Source organism: Pungitius pungitius, chromosome 15 (assembly GCF_949316345.1).
Source record: "Pungitius pungitius chromosome 15, fPunPun2.1, whole genome shotgun sequence".
Taxonomy (NCBI): domain Eukaryota; kingdom Metazoa; phylum Chordata; class Actinopteri; order Perciformes; family Gasterosteidae; genus Pungitius; species Pungitius pungitius.
In genome coordinates this window covers 11312891-11334955 of record NC_084914.1, presented here as the reverse complement: position 1 = coordinate 11334955, position 22065 = coordinate 11312891, and the positions used below count along the sequence as shown (strand labels likewise).

Genomic DNA, 22065 nt, shown 5'->3' with positions numbered 1-22065 from the left:
GGGAGGCTTGCGCTTCTTCCATCCGGATTATTGCTTGGTCACTGCTGCAGTTCCGCTGCCACAGCAAGCCTCAGCCGGGCTCATTACTGTGAGCTTTAAATGGTTTCACATTGAATTCCTCTCCGCTACGTGTTTGGCGGCCCGATGCAGTGTGTATGTAAGCCTTGACCTTGCATAGTAAAATAAAAAACAACATTGTTCAAACAAAAATACATATTTATCTTCAAAAATCGACACTTGATTAATGAAGTGAAGAAACCCACTAAAAGGACATTTTACTAAAGTATCCATAGACTTCCGTAAGCAGTGTCATCACTGCCAGGGTCACACCAAATCTCTATGTGTCCGGCACATGTGTCATGAAATATTGTAGAGATTTGCTTAGCTTCCATTGATCTGGCATAAACCATTATGTGGTCCAGCTATTACCCATTTTACCACAAAAATGATTAATTGTATTTTGCACTTATGCTAAAAGTAAGTAGGTTGTTGGTTTTAATTGAGCCAAAGGATTGGACTCATTTTTAAATTCTGTCTCTGGTAGTGGTTACAATATAGAACATTGTGTTTACTCTCCTTTATTAAAACAGATAGAGTTTCTGTATTTGGTAATAATCACAGGTCACATCAGTAAGTCCAGCATGAAGCCTAAAGATTCTCTCCACAGCGCCCCCCCCCCCCCCCCCCCCCAGACCAATGCTGTGTGTTTGTATTTTTTGGTTGCGTCCCTTCTCCTTCCTATCTTGCATAGAGCTCGTGTAGGAAAATAAATCAAACCCCCTGTAGCTTGTCATCAACAGGAGGCAGAGAGAAAGAAAGATAAGGGGATGGAATCGAAAAGGCAAAAAGAAGGACAGGACGGAGGGAAGGAGATGAAAGGCTGTGGTAAATGGAAAAAGCACGCAGAGGAGAAGGGATGCACAGGGATTAAGGAGAGAGAAAGCGAGTTGGATGCATGGGAGTGGAAAGAGGGAGGAGGAGGAGGAGGAGGAGGAGGAGAAGAAGAAGAAGAATAAGGTGGATGTAAGGAAAGAGCGAGAGGGGCTAGGTGGTGGGGTTATGATGAATTAAAGATGACACTCTCCGGCAGCCTGGTTTCTAAAGATCACTCTGTCTGCTAATGCAATGTTAATGCATGCAAATGATGTGCCTAACCTCTCTCTCCTGACCAGGAGGGGGAAAGGGAGAGAGAGAGAGAGAGAGAGAGGAAAAAGAGGGATGGGGAGTTGTGTACAGAGAAAGGGTGGTGGGGGGGGGTGGCGGTTATGTACAAATGTGCTGTTTCTGTCTCCGTGACTGACCACACAGATGTGATTAGACACCGGCCTGTGTGCGTGTGTGTGTGCGTGTGTGTGCGGTGGTTATCCCCCTATCTGTGTGTGCCGACAAAGCCTCAGGGGGGGCTGGAGTGCTGCTCCGCCTCCTCGCCACAGCGACTCGTCTCCAGACCGGTGACAGCACAGGGGAAGAGAGCGTGGCTGCTCACCCACTGCTAGCAAGGTCTTCTGCGACGTGGCGGCCCAGATGTGTAAGGCCAAGAGAATGTCACCTTGCTGTGATGATTTCAGCGGGCTCCGCAGATGCCGCATGAATAATACTTTTCCTTTTTCCGGCGAGGCATTTTGCCGCTGATCCCTGTTTGGCTTCTGTAAGTCCCTTCTTATGTATCTCCTCACATCTCACTTGGCTTTTTCCGTTGTCCCCGAGACCCGGCCTGCTTTCATGCTGAACATTTTGATTTTGACTCAGCCAAAGCGAGTGTCTGCGAGCCCAGAGCCCTGTTAATACATTTGTGTGTGTGTGTGTGTGTGTGTGCGTGATTTGTGATGTGTGAGCCTGCTCATTCATTCTGTGGCTCACCGGAGCGGGACTTGTGTATCCCATCACTCCCCGCTAATGTCTCCAAGGTTGGCAGATTATTTTCTGTTCAATTTCCAAATCAGCCACATTGTCATTTCTGTCTCCCGGGAGACATCAAAGTAACGTATTTCTTTTGATGTATTTCTGTTGACTGTTCTGTATCTTCTATTTAAAGCGAAAAAGCCTTCAGTATGAGCGACACAGCTTTAGAGTGGCGTGGATTATACGAGTCTCACATCTATATACGCAAGGATTGTATTTTCCTGTCGAACACGGTGACTCGATGAAGACATCACTTCTCTTCTTCTTTTCACCCGGAAGGAGTGCGGTGCCATAAACCCAGTTACAGTTTTCACCACTTCAATGAGCTGATCCAATCATCCAATAAACAATGCCTTCTGGGGGATGTCACGGGTTGAATTGAGTTAACAGTGTCCGTCTGTGTGACAAAATTCCACACGATTTGTTTTAGACGACACACTCCGCTCTGTCAAAAATGTTCCCCTTTTATTCAGAAATCCCCAGAGTGGACTGCTGATTAGTCTGTGAGATGCAGCAGCCTTTTGTCATGTTTGTTTGTCACTTTGTTTCCATCTCTGTATTAAAGACGCCGGGCTCCGCGGACCACCGTGGGGCCTTCATCATTGTTAAGTGCTCACTTTGATTGGCGCTGATTTTGTCTATTCGTTTTCCATCTCTGTCTCTCTCTCCGCGTGTCCCTCCCTCCTCTTGGTCCTCTCGTCTTGACTCAGTTGTGGAGAATAGATAAACCCATCTAAAATGATGTTGTCAGATCTTATTTCAGTCGGTTGCTAGAATCACAAAGACATCCTGCATCTGGACGAGATTGTCTCGTGTGCCAGCATCGCTGGAAAGGAGCACATAGAAGAAGAGGAGGAGGGGGGGGGGGGTAGTGTGTTGGTGAAGGACTGGAGAGGAGAACATGGGGTTATGGGGTCGAAGGGGAAATCCGCGGAGGATTGTGTGCCACGTTGACCCGAGGAGCCGCGCGCTTCGGGCACGCGCTCCATCGACCAATCGCACGGACGCGGCCACGCGCGTGCAAAATTAAAGTCACGCGTGAAGACTCGCGGACAACCCACACATGATCTCTTTCAATGAAGGTTCTCCTCCTGCCCGCCGAATGCGAACACATCCGCGCGTCTCCGTCTGCCCGCTGACGTGTAATTGTGCGAATCGAGTCCTTATCGAGCTGTTTCGCGAGGCCCCGTCAATGTTTAATGCGGCCTCTCTCCTTCTTTCGTTTCTCCCGCTGCCTCCCTTCTCAGTGGAAACAGCCTACCGTTTGGTATCGATCCGCTACTTGCTACTAATGAGAAGGAGCGCTGCTTTCTGGCAGCGGAAGCTGCAGGCCTTCGGTCGGGTGGTCGCTGCTGTGCTCGTGCGATGGCAGTGTATCAGCTGTGAGTGAGCCTCACGCAAAGGAGCCGGCAAGCCGTTGGTCAGAGTAACCAATGATCTGTATTCACAAGAATGAATTCATGGAAAGCTACCCTGACACCTACGCTATTGTTTTCCGATTGATTTATAGTCAACATTAAGCTCTCTATATTAATAATTCTCCCGCAGACTGAAATGCTAGTGAACCTGGCTGTGTTTAATTTATTGGCGCTCTCAAGTGGAGCTGACAAAGCAAAATATGAATACAGGGGAATACTCTCTGGGCTTCCCTCCAAACATAAGGGTCTACGGGGAGCTGTTGTCTTTTCTTCTCTTCCGAATCACTTGGAAAAAGCAAAACAGAGAGGGTAAATATGCGGTCAGATATAAGTGGAACCAGAATAAGGGAGTAATGCAAAGGGAGGACTAATAGTTTATATAAGTATTGTGTAGTCTAATCTGAGGAGTAACCCAGCGTTCAGCTACTGGAACCCACATAGAGCAAGGTGAGATGGATCAGAGGAAATAAGTATCTTAAAAGGCTTAAAATCTTCACATACCAATTTGTTTGTGTGCATGTTTTTTTTTTACATACAAAACCTAATTGTTTCATAAACCCAGGTTAATAGGAGGAATTTTAATTTCAGTAATAACTAAATCTCTTGTCATTTTGAGAGAGCCGGCTATTCTAGTTCACGTGGGTTGCTCGTTTTAAAATGAAACTCTTCAAATCCACTTATGATTAAATGGATGAGTGGTCCACAAAACAGCTCATTTAAAATGCACACGCACACGAGGGACATTTTCCAAATCCCCAGTGCCAGTGGACAGGTGCGCAAGCTCCGGCATGGCTGCTGTGTGAGCCCCACCCTGTTGCTAACAACCACTTAGCATACTCCATTCACTCATCTGCTACTCTGATATTCTGCTAATGGTAGACATTAGGTCACATGACATCCCTCTCCTGGGCATTTGACCTTCTTTTTTTTTGTCTCCTTCACCCCTCCGTTCCTTTTAAAAGGAAATGGGAAATGGCCAACCAGGGCCTGTGTGATTTGACTAAAGCTTCTGTGATTTCCCCTGAGAAAAACAGGTTGGCAGTCCCCACAACGGCTGGCTGGCGCTCAGGGCTGTTTCATGCTTCCATCTCCCCAGCTGACAGAAAGTCATGCAGGCGGGCAGACAGGCATGCGGGCTGTGGAAACCACACAAGACAAGTCGGATCTTAGGGAAGTGTGTGTGTGTGTGTGTGTGTGCGGCTCCGTGTGCATCTGTGCCGGTGCTTGTGTGTGCAGCTGAATTACCTGGGCTAATTGGTTTCATGTCTGAGGACAGTTTCTCCCAGTAAGTAGAGATTGAGAATGAAAGGCCTCTTTCTCTCCTACCGGTACCTTGTCACTCATCGTGTATTTACTTTTTTTTTTTTTTTTTTTTCACCAAGACCACTTGAACTGCAGAAGACGGGCTTTGAGTGCTCCATCATTTGGAACGATTCCCGAATCCCCTGCAACTTCAGTCAGACTCCGAATAAGCAACAGCTTGCGCTTCCCGTGAAGGAGCGGGCAAGGGGAGGGTTTCTCGAAGCGAGGGGACAGCGTCTGCTGGTTGTGTCTCTGCATTCATTTCCAAGCGAGATGGCTTCCTTATCAACAACTCGCGTGGGCGCCGCCGTCACAGTGGACGGTGTCCAAGCCAAAGACACGAGCGGCTGCAGTTCCTCTGAAAATTCCCAAACGGGCTTCTTATCTACTGGTGATCACCCCCCCCCCCCCGCCCACAGGCATACCAGTCACTCCTCTGTCTCCATTGTCTGGTTCGTGTGTTTGGTCAAAACAAACACATATACAGGGCCCCGGTTCACACTCTTATGAGATTGAAGGTTCAGGTTACATAATCAACTGTGTGTTACTGGGGGAAATTAGGAATCATTACACTGTTAGGGCCAACATGTCACCCAGTCCATCACACTATAGATCTGTGAGTGTGTGTGTGTGTGTGTGTGTGTGTGTGAGAGAGAGAGAGAGAGAGAGAAAGAGAAAGGTTTATAACAACTGTCATTTCCCCCATTCCATCCTGGAGGTATATCGGGTGCCAACATGTCAGGTATTAATCAGAACGGGGCCGACAAACTTCTTGGGTGAGCTGCCAGACTTATTCGTCTGTGTCACAGCGGATTAGCTGGAGATAATTGTCTTTGTCTTGTATTTCGTAGATGTGGGACCAGATGAGACACCTTGGATAATACAAGTCCTAAGATCAAACAAAATATTTTCTCATCTCCTATGGCAAATATTCCTTTTCTGAGGTTACAACATTTCATGGTCTCACCCTTCTGGTCAGGTTCTGTGAAATACTAAGCAGAAGAAACCCCAGACGTATTTGCGCTTCTCATTAAAGCGCTCACACACAGTGCATGCTTTGTGAACGGATTACATTCCTGTTGGTTTGGAATAACTGACACAAGAGTACAGGGCAAACTCGTTTTCAGGTAACGTTCCCACACATGTTTTTTTATGTGAGGGCTCCCTTTTGTGTTTGTGAAGTCGCTTTCTTTTGGGTCACACATTGTGCCACACAAGCACGTGCAAACCAAATGTGCGCACTGGCACGCAGAAGAAACGGATGTTTCATGCAGTCGCAGAGACGACACGATGCAAAGCTCAGCGTTCAACAGCGCGAGTAGAGGCTCTCCGACGCTGCTTCCACTAAAGTTCCAAAGCTTTGTCTCCACGTCTCTTAACGGGAGTCCAGCAGAGACGCTTTGATGGATTCGTCTCCTTTCTCTGTCCATCTATGATTGTGTCAAGTGATCACTGGGGCTGGAACGCTGTTCAACTCCGTGGAGACTAACCGCTGTCTTCGTCCTTGTCCTCCTTCTCTCTGCAGAGACCGTGATGGACACTCGGGTGGCCACGGCTGAACTGGGCTGGACGGCGTATCCTAATTCTGGGGTGAGTTGGTCATTGTCAACCGGTATAAATCCTGACTTAAAAATAAAAAGGGTTCTTTTTAAACTCTGTTCTTCCTGTTCTCATGAGGAAGAGCAACACGGTTCTACAATCCGCCAGACAAACAGACAGGAAGACAGGCAGGATGGGAGCACGGACTTAAGTAGTGCTCAATGTAGCTCCTATTATGGGTATTATTTTCTCTCTGTCCCTGCTCATAATGACTTAATGATATAATGGGTCCACGTAAGCCCCAGACACAGTACCTAAGTCCCTGTAAATGGAGGCTGAGGGGATACCATAGACATAATGATGCTGTAATGATACATTTATGCAGGGAAGTGGTGGCATTAGGATGAAACAGGGAAGGAGGAGCCAAGAGGATGGAAACGCTCTGGGCTTTTTTTTACAATTTCGCAGAACTGTTTTCAACTTTCTGGTACTTTCAATGCACATAACAGGAGTTGAAATGGGAAAGTGCAAAGTCATCAGAAGGGGGACAGTGTTCGTCTTTGCTGAACCACTCGCATTACCAGAAGTATGATTGGCCTATTACGCTAATAGACTTAAAGATTGTTTCAATAATTTAAAGGAAAAACTCCACAGTCCAACAATAATAAGCGGGGATCTTTCAAGAGTCGTCCAACAATCCAACGATGACAGCTTCCTGAATTTTCTGGGTTTTGGGGTCTTTATGAGGCTTTTAACATGTGTAAAGGAAGCTTTTATTAGTTTTGAAAAGTGATTTGGCTCTGTTTAGAGAGTCTGGCAATTCCACACTTTCTCTTTTCTCCCCGAGGGAGTAAGCACTAAGTAAAACAACCTTGACCCTGGAATAACCTTGTGTGCTCATTTTATCAGATACAATTGCAGCGTGCAGTGTGTTTCTGTGTGTGGGTGCACAGTTTTAATCAAATTTTACAGCTGAAATGTTATGTCTGCTGCTGTATTGATTGTATGAATAACATTCTCTTAAAATGATATTGATACACACTACATACCAAATATAGTTTTCTAGAAGCAATGAGGGAACTGCTTTCAATAAAAATAATGACAAGCAAAAGACAAACAAAAGACAAGTAGCTTTTCTCACCAAAATGAAAACTTAAAAGAAGCAACAGAGTAAGTTGTACCGTTATTGGGGATGCAAAAGTTCTCCCCTCACTGTGATTTAATTGCAAAGCGCCCATTTTGTTGCTTCTTTTTTGGTTGCTCTTTTCAGAAATCCACACTTTTTTAGAGCGTCTGTCTTTGCACCAAACCCCCCAGAGTTCCTCCTCAGCGGCATGCAGGTCGTACACCCGGTGCCGTTCGCCCTGAATACAGTGAAAGGATGGGTTGGGTCAACACACACACACACTTACATAATATGCAAAGGAATGAATTGGATTAGTTTCGCCGAGGATCATCCTCACACTGTAACACCCTTTTCTCATTGAAGTGAAAATATCCAGTAAGACCCACTGAGCAGAGACTTTTTACGGCGCTATTTCTATCAAAGCCTGTTGAGTTCAGCGAACCTGCAGGCTCACAGAGCCTCCTGTCTTTGAGCATTGTTGTTTTAAGCTACTCCAGGTGTAACGGTACAGAAAGAAGACCTTCTGCAGGGAGAACACACTCGTACCGCTTCTGGAGGAACGCAGCACATTACACGGCTGCCTTGACCTTACTGGGGGTGTGCGAGCGATGCAGCGCGGCGTGTAGGAGTGGGAATTAATAAATCATTAATGGATCTCTGTAGCGTGAGGTTTAAACATGTGACTGTGTCTCACCTGCAGTATCTGATCATTTCCATATTCAACACTCCCCCTCAGGGAGGGTTGTTGGTGCACCCGCTTGTGCGTGAACTACATCACATGATTTGGAAATCTCATAAGCATGACTGTATAGCCTCCACCGGTGTCAATGTAAAGAACAATGCATAATGTACTGTACCTGTGAGACAAAACATGCCCCTTTTAACAATCATGTGTATTTTGGGGTGCAGGCTTTGTGGTCTCTTAGAGAACCTGATAACTGCCTCTGTAACACAAACACACACAAGAGAAAGGCACACACACACTGTTGTCCCTCGACTATTCGATACATCTCATTAATTTCCGTTGGTAACTTCTCCTTCAGGACTTCATAAGAGGTGTGTGTGTGTTTGCGTTCGGCTGACCAGAAGGGTTAATTTTGAAGGATTACAGAAGCAGTGTCATTAGTTCCAGTGGTGCAAACACCAGGACGTATCAGGGTGGGCCGCGTGGATGGATGATGGAGCGACAGCGGCATCTGCTAGAGGAGAGCTCAGAAGGAAAGCAGATACCAAATGGTTGTTTTTTGCGTTCTCAATTCGGTTGCATTTGTTAGTTGGATTCATCATCTTTCCCCTTAAAATGTAATTTTTTCACTGCTTCCGTCTCACCTTCATCCTTATGAGTCCGTTGTCTTTCTCTGTTATTCTGTGACTTTGTCTTACATCCTTACTGCTTTGTGACCAATAGAATACAAAGTGCCAGGAAGCCAAACGTGTCGTGCCATGACCTTGTGACCTTGCCATGTCTCAATTTGAAACAACAGACATGAAAGACGATGAAACGCACAAAGCCTCGCTGACCTTGCTAATTCGGAATTACTTCCGAATTACTTCCGAATTAGTACTTAAATTACTAATCACTTTACTAATGTGATTATTTTCAATTATCAACTGTAACTTGGTTGCTGAAAGCATAATCTAAATGATCAGTCACAAGACATCCGTCCAAACATTGATTCAATGGGCAAGCAATAATAAATAAAAACACTCAATAAGAAGACAATGAGTTAAAGTTTGTATTTTGAGTTTTTACTCAACAATTATTTTATGCTTAAATGTTCATACTATCTGTCTGAATATGCATGTATCCACTTTAGCGTACGTCTCATTAAGCCCCCATGTTAAATCCCAGTCTGCTGTCATGGTGGAACTTTGTATAGGTGGGTTTCCAGCTGTCGGTGTCGATACTCACACATGTTCTTATTCGTATTTTAGATCCTAATGAGCGGCATGTGACTTAGGAAGCCGTTTCTGATGGCTTGTCACTTGTGTTTTAGTTTCAGGCAGCCCACAGAACCTGACTGGGTTGTCCTATTTTATATTTTTTTGCCTTGGCACCCCTGGTACCCAGCTGTATGTGCCTATTTATTTCAAGAAAATAATAATGGCCATGAATACAGATTTCTCATTCTGTTTGTGAAACCCTGCATTATAAACACCGCATAAACAGTCCAAAACAAAAGAGCTAATCCTTTGAACCAACATGATTAAATCCAAGGTCCATCTTGAAAAAGATTAAATGCAACCATTGCATCATTTATTTTGTGTTAGGTCGAGAAACAAAATGAACAAATAATTGTTCCTACAGAGCCACTGTCGTAACAAACACCGTTCTCTACATAACATGTTACGTTTATTACAATGAAGAATATCTAGCGAGACATGGCAGGGCATCGGCAGAAATGGGATTACTCACCACTTCTAGTGCTGTCAAACTTTAGTTGCGGAATTCATTTAGTAATGTGATTTCCTGCTTGATTTCTCACAGTAATCTGGTTTCTTCTGAGCATGTTGTAAGCACGGACAGTGTGCCGAGCATGCAGATAAGGAAGGTGTCCAATCGGAGCATAGTATTACAATCATTTGAGGGAATTTGATGAGTGGAGTGGAAATGAAGAACAGCGGAAGAGCGAGGCCTCGTAATATTAACTATTCTGCAGCACTATGCTGTACCACAGGGAAATATATAGGTACTGTAACCATAAAGGCACAGTGATTGTGTGAAGAGTCAGCGTACAACCCTAATGCTCCTACATATTACTTTTTATGTCTCTCTTGTCATATTATACACAAGCCTTTTCTCCCTTCTTTGCCATTATAAGCAGTGACGGAAATGTAATAAGTGTTGGAGCTGGAGATGTGTAGCGGTGGCCAAAACAGAGCGATTTCCATCACAGCCCCACAATAAAATGTTGATGACTTAGCTGATCTGAAGTGTAAGACAATCGAAAGCGAAATTTGGATTATTTCTCTTTATTATTCTTGAACGATTTAGATAAATGGAAAGTCAGAGAAAGAAAAAAAAGCCTCTCCTCTGAGAGGCAGCGGATGAGATTAGGCGAGTGTGGAGTGAGGAAGACAGCCACGGGCCGAGATTGAGGAATGAAAGGAGCCGCCAGACGAAACTGAAATGAAAGGCGGCGGAGCTGAAAACGGGGAGCTGGGAGAGCGAAAGGGGGGGGGGGGGCGGGGGGGGGAGGACGTGAGGAAGGGAGGAGGGACGAGGATACGGAGAAACTGTAGTTCAGACAGAGAATTAAAGCCGCAGCACCCAGCTGTGGGCGTGCTTGTTCCTCAGAGGTCATAGACAGAGTTCAGGCTTCGAGGTAAGAGCCTTGAGGGGGCAGGGTGGTGGGGGGGGGGGGCAGGGGGGCAGAGGTCAGTGTTGTGGCCGGGGGCCGCGCTGACAGAGGCTGTGGCCGCTGTCGAGCGCGTCGAGAGAGAGCAGGTTGGTGCGGTTAGAAGGGGGCATCGATGGAGTAGAGGGATAAGGAGCCAGCTAAGTAAGCAGAGACAGGGGTGCGGAGGATAAATGCAGGAGGGGGGGAGTGGGGGGGGACACAGAGGACAGGAAAAGGTGGAGTGAGACGCCAGCAGAACGATGAGGAGATTCTGCCATTTGATCGGAGCAGGTGCAAAACAAGGGTTCCAGACAATGGATCTCCTCCGACGTGTTTGTATTGCCCCCCCCCCACGCACACACGCATACGTACGTACGTGCGTGCGCGCGAGATTGCCGTTGCATATGCGAGCGTGCACGAGAGCAGGTGTTGCTGAAGAGTGGGTTTTTTTGAGGGCGCTTAGGCAAAGCTCCCCGTGGGCCTTCACTGGACAGGTGTCAGCAAACACTCAGCGATTCCTAAAGAGCACAGATAGATCCATAAGAGCCATCACACCATCTGCTGAGCAGGCTCAATACACCTCAATTATTCATATGGAGACAGACAGACAGACAGGAAGGCAACGGGCATCGGGGGAACACAGGAGGGAAAAGTGAAATGAGGATGAAGGAAAAAAGAGTAAAAGGTAAAGAGGAGGGAGGCAGAGGCGGATTGGAAGTGGAGTTGGAGAGAGATGGAGTTAGAGAGAGACACAGAGCGATGGAGGTGAACTCTGAACCTGCAGAACTCGAGCTGAAATTAAATGAGAGGAGAAGAAGAAAAAAAAACACAGTGAGTCATGCTGGCTGCGCTTCAGCAGCCAGGTGAGAAGACTGCCTTCATTTAATGCACTTACACACGCACACGCACACATTCACACAGCAAAGCATGGAATCTGTGCACATACTGTATATTTCGGCAAATGCACATATTCACATAGAAGAATGACTATATGAGGAAGTTGAATGTACATCCACATATATTAGACTGGACTTCAGACGCAGACATCTTTGCTCGGGGTGATGACCAGAATAGTTACACAACGAATCATCTCAGATCACATCTTTTTGTCCTTGTGGGTTCTAATCCATTGTTATTTTGTTCATCTGTGTGTTTAACCTCTGTCCTATCCTATCCTATCTAACCTCTGAACATAAATCTGTATTAATTTGCATTCCAGACAGCAGCATTTGCAGACAGAGAAGATTACAGTATGTGTGCAACACAAACTGAATATAGCTGCTACGTCATCGTTTCTTTTTATCCTTTTCTTCCATACATTTTTTACTTGCCTCATGAAATCACATGTGATTCCTTAAATTTCCTTGGAAATTTCCGTGGAATTCCCCTTCATGTTTTACAGATAAGAATTCTCTTGTATGTATTAGGAGCCACAGAGAGTATTTTTTCCTCAGAGATAAATAAAAGGACAAAGTAATTGAACTACGGCAACAATAGAATGGGGGGAAATTAGTCTTTAATCTGGTGTGAATTTGGAGGTGCAAAAGAGTGGCTGGAGGCTGAATCATGTGTGTGCGAGTGATGAGTTTTTTTTTCTGCCTACCTGCGATTTGGCCAGCTCCGCCTCGCTGGCAGACCCACACTGACTGTTTTTCACTTCTTTTTTTTTAACCAGCTTTTCTCTGCTCCAGCTTCTGACTCAAAGCTAAGACTCCCATTTTGCTTTATCTGTACCTAACCAACACCCCCCCTCCCCCCCTCCCTCCCTCCCTCGGGCCTCTTCTCGGTGTCTTTGGAGTGTGAAGGCTGCAGGTGTTGTGCTTTTAAGGATTTTTTTTTTTTTTACACACACACATATACACATACACAGGCTGGGGCCTCTGCAACCAAAGGCCTTTCTCCCTTCCCCTGCTGTCACGGTCCTTGTCGTTTATCCCTAAATGGCCGTGCCTTGGGGGCCGCGGGGGGCCAGGGAAACCAGCAGAGCGACAGCTCTCACTCCCTGTACCCGTGGTGTATTCTCTCCATTTCTGATTCATATAATTCACACACCTCTCGTCCACTCTGAATTATTTAAACTCTTTATCTATTCTGTCTGCTCCATCTGTGAATTTCTGGCCGTGCTGCCCTTTGTCACCCACTTTTAGATTTTGACTTCTTCTTCTTTTTAAATACCTGCTGGTGCGTGGGCACATCTCAAATGTCCATATAGACACACAGTTGTGATGACTCATTAAAATGTCCCCCGCATCTTGTCCGTGAGGTTGATTCTTTTACATATGATGACAAAGTCATGTTGCTTCTGGAAGATGAAAGCCTCGCTGAGGCACCCTGAGGTGCACCATCTCTGTGAAGGTCCTTGAGTGGGTGTTACCAGGTCGTCCGGAAACAAAAGGCTTCACGAAACAATCCTGTTTTTCAACACATTTAGATTAACCTCGCTTTTGTTTGTTTGGTTTTTTTTGTTAAGTGAATGAAGCTTTTCAAAGCTTTTTGCATTTCTTCTATAGTAGAATAATTCTATTTCTCAAATGTTATTATATCAAGTAATCTTCTAAACGCTCCACCACCCCTCATTCACTGGGAATTATTTTGTATGAATGATGAACATCAATTGCCTTCTTCTTGGCTGATAAAAACCTATTTGTGTTCATTGCGAGTGTGCACTGAGTGGTTACAGTAATCCCTAAAACTACACTTCCAGGAGGGATGTGTTCAACGTAGAAACATCTTCAGCCCAGCAGATCCACGGTCGCTTCAAAGCATAAAGCACCTAATTAAATATGTCAGTGTTGTCAGTGATATTGTAAAAATTGGACGGGGGAGTGGGACGCCTCAGTGGATTCTGCACTTACCACGTTATGTTCATCTCGCCCAGGATCTAACGAAAAAAGGCATATGTGTAACATTCTGCATCGTTTGCAAGCATGCAGACCAAATTGCGAAAGCTCCCCGCTGTATTCCACTTGCTATGAACATAAACTTCCCATTGGAAGCCACCAGTGTCAACAAAGCTAAAAAAATAAAAATATATTCTATAGATATTCTTCCTTCATCAACATGATATCACTTTCCTCAGTTCAGTAAACGTGTTGATGGGGAACACTGCAGTGGGTCATTCTGATTCAGACGGACAGAGTTGTATTTGGGCTAAGTCAAACTGTAATTGTAGAGTGGATGTGACCTGGCAGGACTGGGAGTGTTTTAGATATCACCATTTCCTCCCCCATCCATCACATTCAGCCAGCGGAACTCGGCCACAGATGCTGCGCAAAATAATCATTCCCATGTAACAGGTCTGACAGCAGGCCTCATTCAATAACACAGCTGATCAGAAATGATAACAGCAATCATGCCACTGCATATTTCAGAAGCCTGAGTTTGATGTTGCGTGTGTGTGCGTGTGTGTATGTGTGTGTGTGAATTTACAAGACCGTTGCTTAAAAGCTTGTAAGAGGATGTGATTGAATGCAGCTGCAGTTATTGTTGTCAAGGTAAAACAACAGGACTTATTTTGACTTCAGAGAACAGACACAAAGGATGAAATATCTCCGCTAAGTCGGGGGGAGCCCTGTGATGAAAAAACAATTTTGTGACTACCGTCAGCAGTGAGCTTTGCAAAATTAGATGAGAATCTTTCAGCAGGGGCATGACGAGTTCAATCCGTATCTCAGCTTTTCATGTCAGGCTATCATCCAATGTCCTTCTCAGTCCCTGGCCTTTGCAAATGTGCCCATTTGAATTTCACCTGCTTCTGTGCCCTTCCCTGTTCTTTTTCTCCTTTCATCAAAGCCGGCTTTTTAAATGCTGATTTATTCATGCCTAATTATTAAAAAATTGGATTCCATGAAAGTATACTTTCCCTGCCTCGGTACAATGTTGTGTTGCCATGAATAACAAATAGGTTCATTATTGAAATATTCATCCTAAGCTTGTAGTATGAAAAGCAATCTCCTTCCTGCCTTCACCCACAAGTTTTAGTACTGATAGATGAAAGGGCGATTCTGGGGTAGAGAGTGTTCACCAACCTGCCCGCCATTTACCCCATACTAGTACAGCCATACAGTTGGCAGACAAACAATACTGTACATACACAATCTAGTCCCAAAGCTCTTTTGGGGATCCCACAAATAAAAGGAATTTCCTCCTGACTGTCCTTTTACGGGAACAGTTGAGTGCTTTAAGTGAAAAGGGCACAAATCATTCAGTTGCAAACGGCCTGGGACAAAGTTGAGGGGAATGAAATGGCGGCGGAGCAGTTACATTTAGCCATCGTGGTCCACTTTTAAGTGCACCTCTTGCCTTGGGTCCTGCTACAAAAGCCCATCATCAGCCTGAAAAATGTGAGTTTTGCTGGCCGTTTAAGAAACTATTTCCAGGCGCAGCGCTGCCATTTACTATGGCATTTTGCAGCTTTTCTTAGGAAGAGGATCTTTAAATGTTGAAACCCTGTGAGCTTCTCATCATCCATCTGTGTCCAGTATGATGGTTTTTAAAAGCACCGAGTTAATGGGATTCTGTTTATGTAAAAACAGCGTTTAAACCTTGGTACCACTACCACCCATCTACTTGCATTTGACTAATTGGTCAACTCACGAACGTTCGGGGGTCCAAAAGTTTCTGGCTCAGGAACTGAATTAAGAATTAGATTCCAACTTTAAACTCAAGTCACATTTTTTTTTTTTTAGATAACAAAAAAAGGTTCCTGAAAAAACGAATGTGTTAATGGAATGTACTAATCTTCACAGCTTTGATTATGTGTGCATCGAGCTCTACTGGAGTCTTGTCGCACCGTGCCTGCTCTAAATAACCTATTAGTCCAGTCCATTTCTCCCATCATTATCCACCAGCGCTAAACCCCCGTCCTGATAGGTTACTCTCCGCTCCACGTGAGCTCACTGTTGGACGCTGATAGAAAAAGGCCGTGGCCATCGGAGCTGCTCTGCGCTTTTTTAGCCTTTGAAGGGTAATGGCAGGAGATCAATGAGATGCATGGCCTTTATGAGGGAAGAGTATTGACAACTTGATGGCAGCGAGCTGAGGCTGTGCGAAGGGGGGGGACATCAGCCTGAATGCATTACTCCCCGTTCTCCTCGATTTCCTTGTGTTTTTCTTTTATCTATTACTGTCCTTTTTCTTCTGCCCTTTGCTCTCTCCTCTGGCTCAGCCAGCTGTGACTGGTCATTAAAAAGCCAACATTAAGCGCTCTGTGAATCCATAGCTCGTCCTTCTCCCCGCTACTGCCCATAAAACAGTGAAGCCATAACGACACACCCAATGGCCACACTTGACAATCAGGGGTAGGGAAGAGAGTCTCCTGTAATGCTGGCAAAAGCAAAGCTGTTAGCTGCCAATCTGCACATGTTGGTGCAAAAACAAGTGTTGTGTGTGGACAGAATCTTTGTCGGGTCGTTCAATCGCAAGAAAGTTTAGCGTTTAACGGGATCGCTAATGACAAACTACGCACACAGCGACGCCAAAATGTGTATCGTAAAACTGATGTTGTGTATCTCTCTAATGTCCCTACCTACTGTATTCATTTAGTTTCTTCATTTCAACGTCATTAAGAGGCGATCCATTCCGGCAGACGGCATTATCTCTTATCATCTGAACTCAAATGGCATCTGCAGCAGGGAAAACACGTGTTGCGGTCGTAGGGAGCTCGGGGAACGATCACCCCGCAGTCGTCTCCAGTCTTCCGCACCTCGTTCATCTTGAATGATATCAAGCGCCCAGGCGCGCATGGAATGCACGTGCGCAGCACGGGACTAACAGTGTCATATTAAACACGAATCCTTGAAGAGCAAATGGATGCGAGGATCAGGAAATTCCATTATCAGCGAGGTGACAGGTGAACACGACTTCTCTTCTCTCTCCCTCCTTCGCCAAGGTCAAACAGACGGGCGTTGGGGGGAGATTTCATTTAAATGATGTACAAGGAAAGGAAAGGCAAAGGAATTATAATACAAATGGGAAACCATGGCAAGAGTATTGATGTCATGGCTTTCAGTGTGTGGACAGCGCCCTAGCCTCTTGAATGCATGTTGCACACGCATTTCATTGTTGTCGAAACAGGAGGAAGGATAACAATGCTTAAGAACCCACAATGACGTTAATACTGACGGAATCAAATGTTTTGAACCTACAGAAGCACAAATGTTTTTTTTTTTTTTCTACTTATAGCCTCAAGCAGAACCACGGCCAGCCAATCAATACGCGGTTGGTAAAACCATCAAATTATGAACAGCACGATCCCTGAGTGCTCACACACAGCCGTGAATAGCAGCTGAATACGAAGCGCCGGAGCGATGCGAAAGTTTGATTTCTGCTAAGTAACTGCTGCACCTGTAATAGTTTTTCTTGGTCTTTGACACAGAATGAATAAAGAAAAAAAGAAAAGAACTGCAGCTCCTTATCATTTGAGCCAATGAATATCCGGACAGATTTCCGACGGGCGTTATCGAAGGAGCCTCCGGGCCTCGCTTTGTCGTGAAAGATGGCGGTCATTTGGCTGGACGCGGCGCGGTGAGGACCCCCCCCTCCTCCTGCACCGGAGCAGACGGGGTGCAGAGGAGCCTAGGGCTGGCTGCATTAATGAACAGGCAGTGCTGGAAGAGACAGGTTCCTGTAATGCTGATGAATGGTCATTACAGAGCAGAGAAGAGGAGGGGAGGCTGAGAGGGGCACAGCCGAGTGGGCTCTGAGGGAGCAGCAGGGGGAGAGGAAAAAAAAGGGCTTTAATTTGCACCTCAGATTTCTGTAAACTCGTTTATCATGTCAGCACTGCCGCTGTTCTCCCCGTGTCTCCCCCCCGTCCCCCCCTTCTCCCTGCCCCACCGGACCCAAACCTTCTTCATTTTCCTCCAGATATTGCCTTGGGCCAAATGGTTTTTTTCTGATCTTCATTGTTTTGGGTTTATTTCGCGAACCCCTTTGAATCTGACACCCCGCCTTTCTTGTGTTTCCCGTCCCACGTTGTTTTATTGACTCATCAAGAATCGTTTTACATGGGCCGTGCAGTTGTTGGGGCTGTGTGTGTGTGTGTAGAGAGAGTTAACGTGTTCACGGAAGGTGAATGGGCAGCTGGGGCTTTAAAGGGTCAGAAGAAGGAGGAAGCACCAGGAAATGGAGGCTCTCAAGAAACATGAACTAATTCACGCCCACCTACCACTCCATAGACCTCATTAACTGCTCCTGGCCTGCACTTGTTTGCATCATTGGTTGGATCGTGTAAATAAATCAGCGTGCCAAGTTTTTTTTTTTTTTTTTTTAATAGAATCAAAAAGAATGCAGTATTATTACAGACGGCGAAGAGAAGAGTGGAGAAAAAGTAAGAGCGCTCAAACCTCTCGCTGCTTCAGAAAATATTAATTGAAAGTCAGGGTGGCTTCTATTTGACTGTTGTAATGCATTCTGCCTCTGGACGTATTTCTCCCTGTAGTATATAAAGCACCCATCGTACATCTAGAATGAAAGCAGGCCTTCTGCCTCTGCAGATTTCAGCCCGACCAGCACTTGTGCAGCTGGCCTGTTATTAAAACATGTTTATCTGAAAGCAAGCTTCCAGGCAGCCATCTTTTATTTGAGTAATTACTCTTTCCGATTCACAGAGATTCCAGCCAAACGGTAATGGCACATTTTCATCACGATTTTGTGCACTGAGTTAATACCCCCGAGGAGCCGCTGATTCTCATCCAACGTACACTTTCTGGGTCACACCTGCAAGAAATGGCCTGCAGTGCATTTCACTTCTGTCTGCAGGCAAATGCCTTTCCTTTACACTGCCAGGCAGCAGTCCCCGTCTTTCTAATTGGAATTCAACAGTGCATCATCTTGAATCATTTACAAACCATATTTTGTAATGTATAAACTGTGCCACTAGCCTATTTCCGCCAAGATTGCAAATACCGGTGCATCTGAAGTCATTACGAGGTTTTCTCTAGTGGCAACAGACAGTTGAGCATATTTAGAAATCAAGGCGTGGTGTTTTTGGTGCACTGTAGCTTCACTTTTCGTTCATGAGTTGTTTATTATTCCAAAAAAATCAGGATGTGCGTATGGTTGGATAATCCCCACAGCTCGACCGGCTGATTCCCTTCTGTTAATCCAGGAAGCAGACTCAAGTGCCTTAGGGAGTTTACCGATATCTGTACAAACTCTCTGTGGAGCTGCCAGTATTAGAACCCGCTATTAAAAAAAATGAGAAGGCACCACAGCCTTAGCAGCAGCGATAATGAACCATCTGCACTCTTCTCTTTCCGTAGTGGGAGGAGGTGAGCGGCTACGATGAAAACCTCAACACAATCAGGACCTACCAGGTGTGCAACGTCTTCGACCCCAGTCAGAACAACTGGCTCCTCACCACCTTCATCGATCGGCGTGGGGCGCAGCGCATCTACGTGGAGATCCGATTCACCGTGCGCGACTGCAGCTCCATCCCCAACGTGCCCGGCTCGTGCAAGGAGACCTTCAATCTCTATTACTACGAATCGGACGCCGTCATTGCCACCAAAGGCACGGCCTTCTGGATGGAGGCGCCCTATCTCAAAGTGGACACCATCGCCGCGGACGAGAGCTTCTCGCAGGTGGACTTTGGCGGACGCCTGATGAAGGTCAACACAGAAGTGCGAAGCTTTGGCCCGTTGTCTAAAAACGGCTTCTACCTGGCCTTTCAGGACTACGGCGCCTGCATGTCTCTGCTGTCGGTGCGTGTGTTTTACAAGAAGTGCCCAAGTGTGGTGCAGAACTTTGCAATCTTTCCAGAGACCATGACGGGGGCAGAGAGCACCTCGCTGGTTATCGCAAGAGGAGTCTGCATTCCCAACTCCGAGGAAGTCGACGTCCCCATAAAGCTGTACTGCAATGGAGACGGAGAGTGGATGGTTCCGATCGGCAGCTGCACGTGCAAGGCCGGCTTTGAGCCCGACAACGGCAACGTGTGTCGAGGTGAGTAATGAAGCACAACTACGCCCATCAACTTCCTACAGATACAGTAATCCGAGGGTGTTGCCTGTCGCAGGTGGAAGAAACCTGCTTTCAAATGCGTCGCCTTTTCACCATTTTCTTTTCATTGAGGGACTACTTTTATTAGAACAAATCCCTTCACTGAAGACATGTGATGGGGAATTGTGCTATTTTAGGCACGCGCCGCTTGGATCACAGGTTTCGCCGGAACGTTTGAATTGATTTTGTTTCATGCATTTTGCGGAGCGTGACGAGCTGCACTCCTAGCTTGGTCACATCTACCTCCGGCATACTCGAAAGGCACATTAGCATTGATTCTTAATCTGGAGCGCGCGCCAGCCTTCTGTGCAGCCTACCCGTGCAGATGGCGAGAGGTTTGATTTTTGCCTCGGCAGGATGCGCGCAGGACTACGTTCTCGGGAGCAGATGATCGCGCACGCACACAGGCGAGGTTAAGTTGAGCTTCCCGTTCGACCTCTTGTTCAGTCTGTCCTCTGACGGACCTTCACGCTCTGCATCGTGTTATTCACACACACACACACACACACGTAGACAAAGAGAAAATGTGCTCGCTGTGTCTAATGCGATGGGAGTGGCTTTGGGGGCTCAGTATTGGTCGGCCTACCTCCAGAGGTTAGCTTCATGAGTGTGCGCAGGCCAGATAAGATTGATTGACGCACACCTGCTCTGATCAGAGGACAGATATACGAGGGGCCACGTATCTACAGAGCACACCATGTGGGACTGTGTTACCTGTGTCCTCCTCACACGGACTGAGTAAAACTGTCAGAACGGCTGGTGCAGGCGGGCAGGACTCGGATGCAAGGTTGAAAAAGTGTTCTTTTATTTAATCCAAATCGTGGCAAAAACCGTTGACAGAGACAGACACCAGCCACATGCAAACAGTAAACAATGACGCGACCAGGGACAACAGGCACACGGGGCATCAATACACAAGGGAGGTGCAGGTGATTGGACACAGGTGGAAACAATCATCGACACTGCAGGCAATCACAGGACAAGGCAGGAAGTGAAGCTAAACCTACAAAATAGAGCAGGAAGAAAGCCCTAACCGTGACAAAAACACAACAACACACTGACACAAACACGCACCTTCAAATGAAAATGACAAGCTTTAAGTTAGTTTTGCTCATCGCTGGAAGTTTAAATTATACATCATCTCATCACAACTGTGTTTTCCAATCGTTCACAGGTCATTTATTTTCACATGACTGTTATCTTTTGTTTCAGTGGGAGAGATGTATCATTTAGATTGTTCTATTTAAACCCACACTTAGGGACAACGGTATTTGCAAACTCACAATTTAAAAACATCAGGCTTTTGTTTTCCTGCTGCGAACGTTTGTTCCAACTGTGTGATATTCTAACCACATCACGACTGTTTGCAGTAGACTTGTGTCAAATAAATCGGGGGCCTTTAAAAGTAGTTTTTACCGACATTATACATGAGATTATCTTCATGTACATAGAAAACCTTCCGATTTAAACAGACAAATACTTTTTAGTTGTTTCGATGGTGATCCGCGTCCATCTGTCGCCATGTCTGTCCTTTTCTTATTACCCCAACCATACACACAGTCACAGCACAGTAATTGGAGCTTAAGGTATCCTCCGGTGTTGGTGGGAGGGATGTCTTAGTGTCTTTGAACAGAGGAGAAGATGTATATTTCCACTAATTCCAACAATCCCCCTGGTTTCCTTCTCTAAGTACCCACAAGTCAAGCGGATTTCCGTCCCCCTCTGATGGAAATGTTGCCCGTGGAGTGAAGCAGTTGTTAGTGTGTTGCAGACGGTAGTTTAAACCTGTAAATTGTCTTGTGGGTTGACCTTAAATCAGGACACACACAAGGGAGAGACAAAGCGTTGCACTGAAGCAGACAAACAAATGACGTTGCCATTTCTACCCCTCATAACTAGCATACTCTCTGGAGACTGCCGTCAAATCGGTTCCCGTCTCATCTCCTCTGAGAGGCCCCTGCGATAAGAGCTATCTCAACCTTTTATTTTCCACAAAGTCTCTTTTCATGGTCTTGTAATTCATTATTTAAACAGGGAAATCCAACCTTAAAGTGCTTGTGGAAGCAGAGTACTACAGGCAACCAATCAATTGGAGGTTGGCGCAATAACACGGCCTCAACATTGAGTCTGAAGTAATTGCCCATTAGAGATGAAGTAACAGGAACAGGAACAAAACGAATATGAGATCACGCTGAGATTGTTTCCATCATTTAGGGCACCATGAGAAGGAAAGATATGGCATAAGCGAAGGGAACGCACTGTGGTGCTAAAAAGCACAGAGGGAAATCAAACATGAACAGAAATGGCCTACTTTGAGCGAGGCTAAACAATGTATTGTTTTACAATATTTTCAATATAACACCTGCTTTGCAGAATATGCTATACGTTTTTTGGGGGGGTTTATTTTCTCCATACAGCAAAAAGCGAATGCGGT

The 22065-nt window shown here is 45.8% G+C and overlaps 1 protein-coding gene across 2 annotated transcripts in view; it reads left to right on the top strand.

Annotated features, from left to right (window-relative positions):
* Nucleotides 1-22065, top strand: part of LOC119209074 (ephrin type-B receptor 1-B) — a 121482-nt gene that overhangs the window by 34155 nt on the left and 65262 nt on the right. For both annotated transcript variants that reach the window (XM_037458014.2, XM_062557604.1), the window contains exons 2-3: nucleotides 6148-6212; nucleotides 18893-19574. In XM_037458014.2, coding sequence (XP_037313911.1) covers nucleotides 6148-6212; nucleotides 18893-19574 — 747 coding nt within the window. The remainder of the gene's footprint in view (nucleotides 1-6147; nucleotides 6213-18892; nucleotides 19575-22065) is intronic.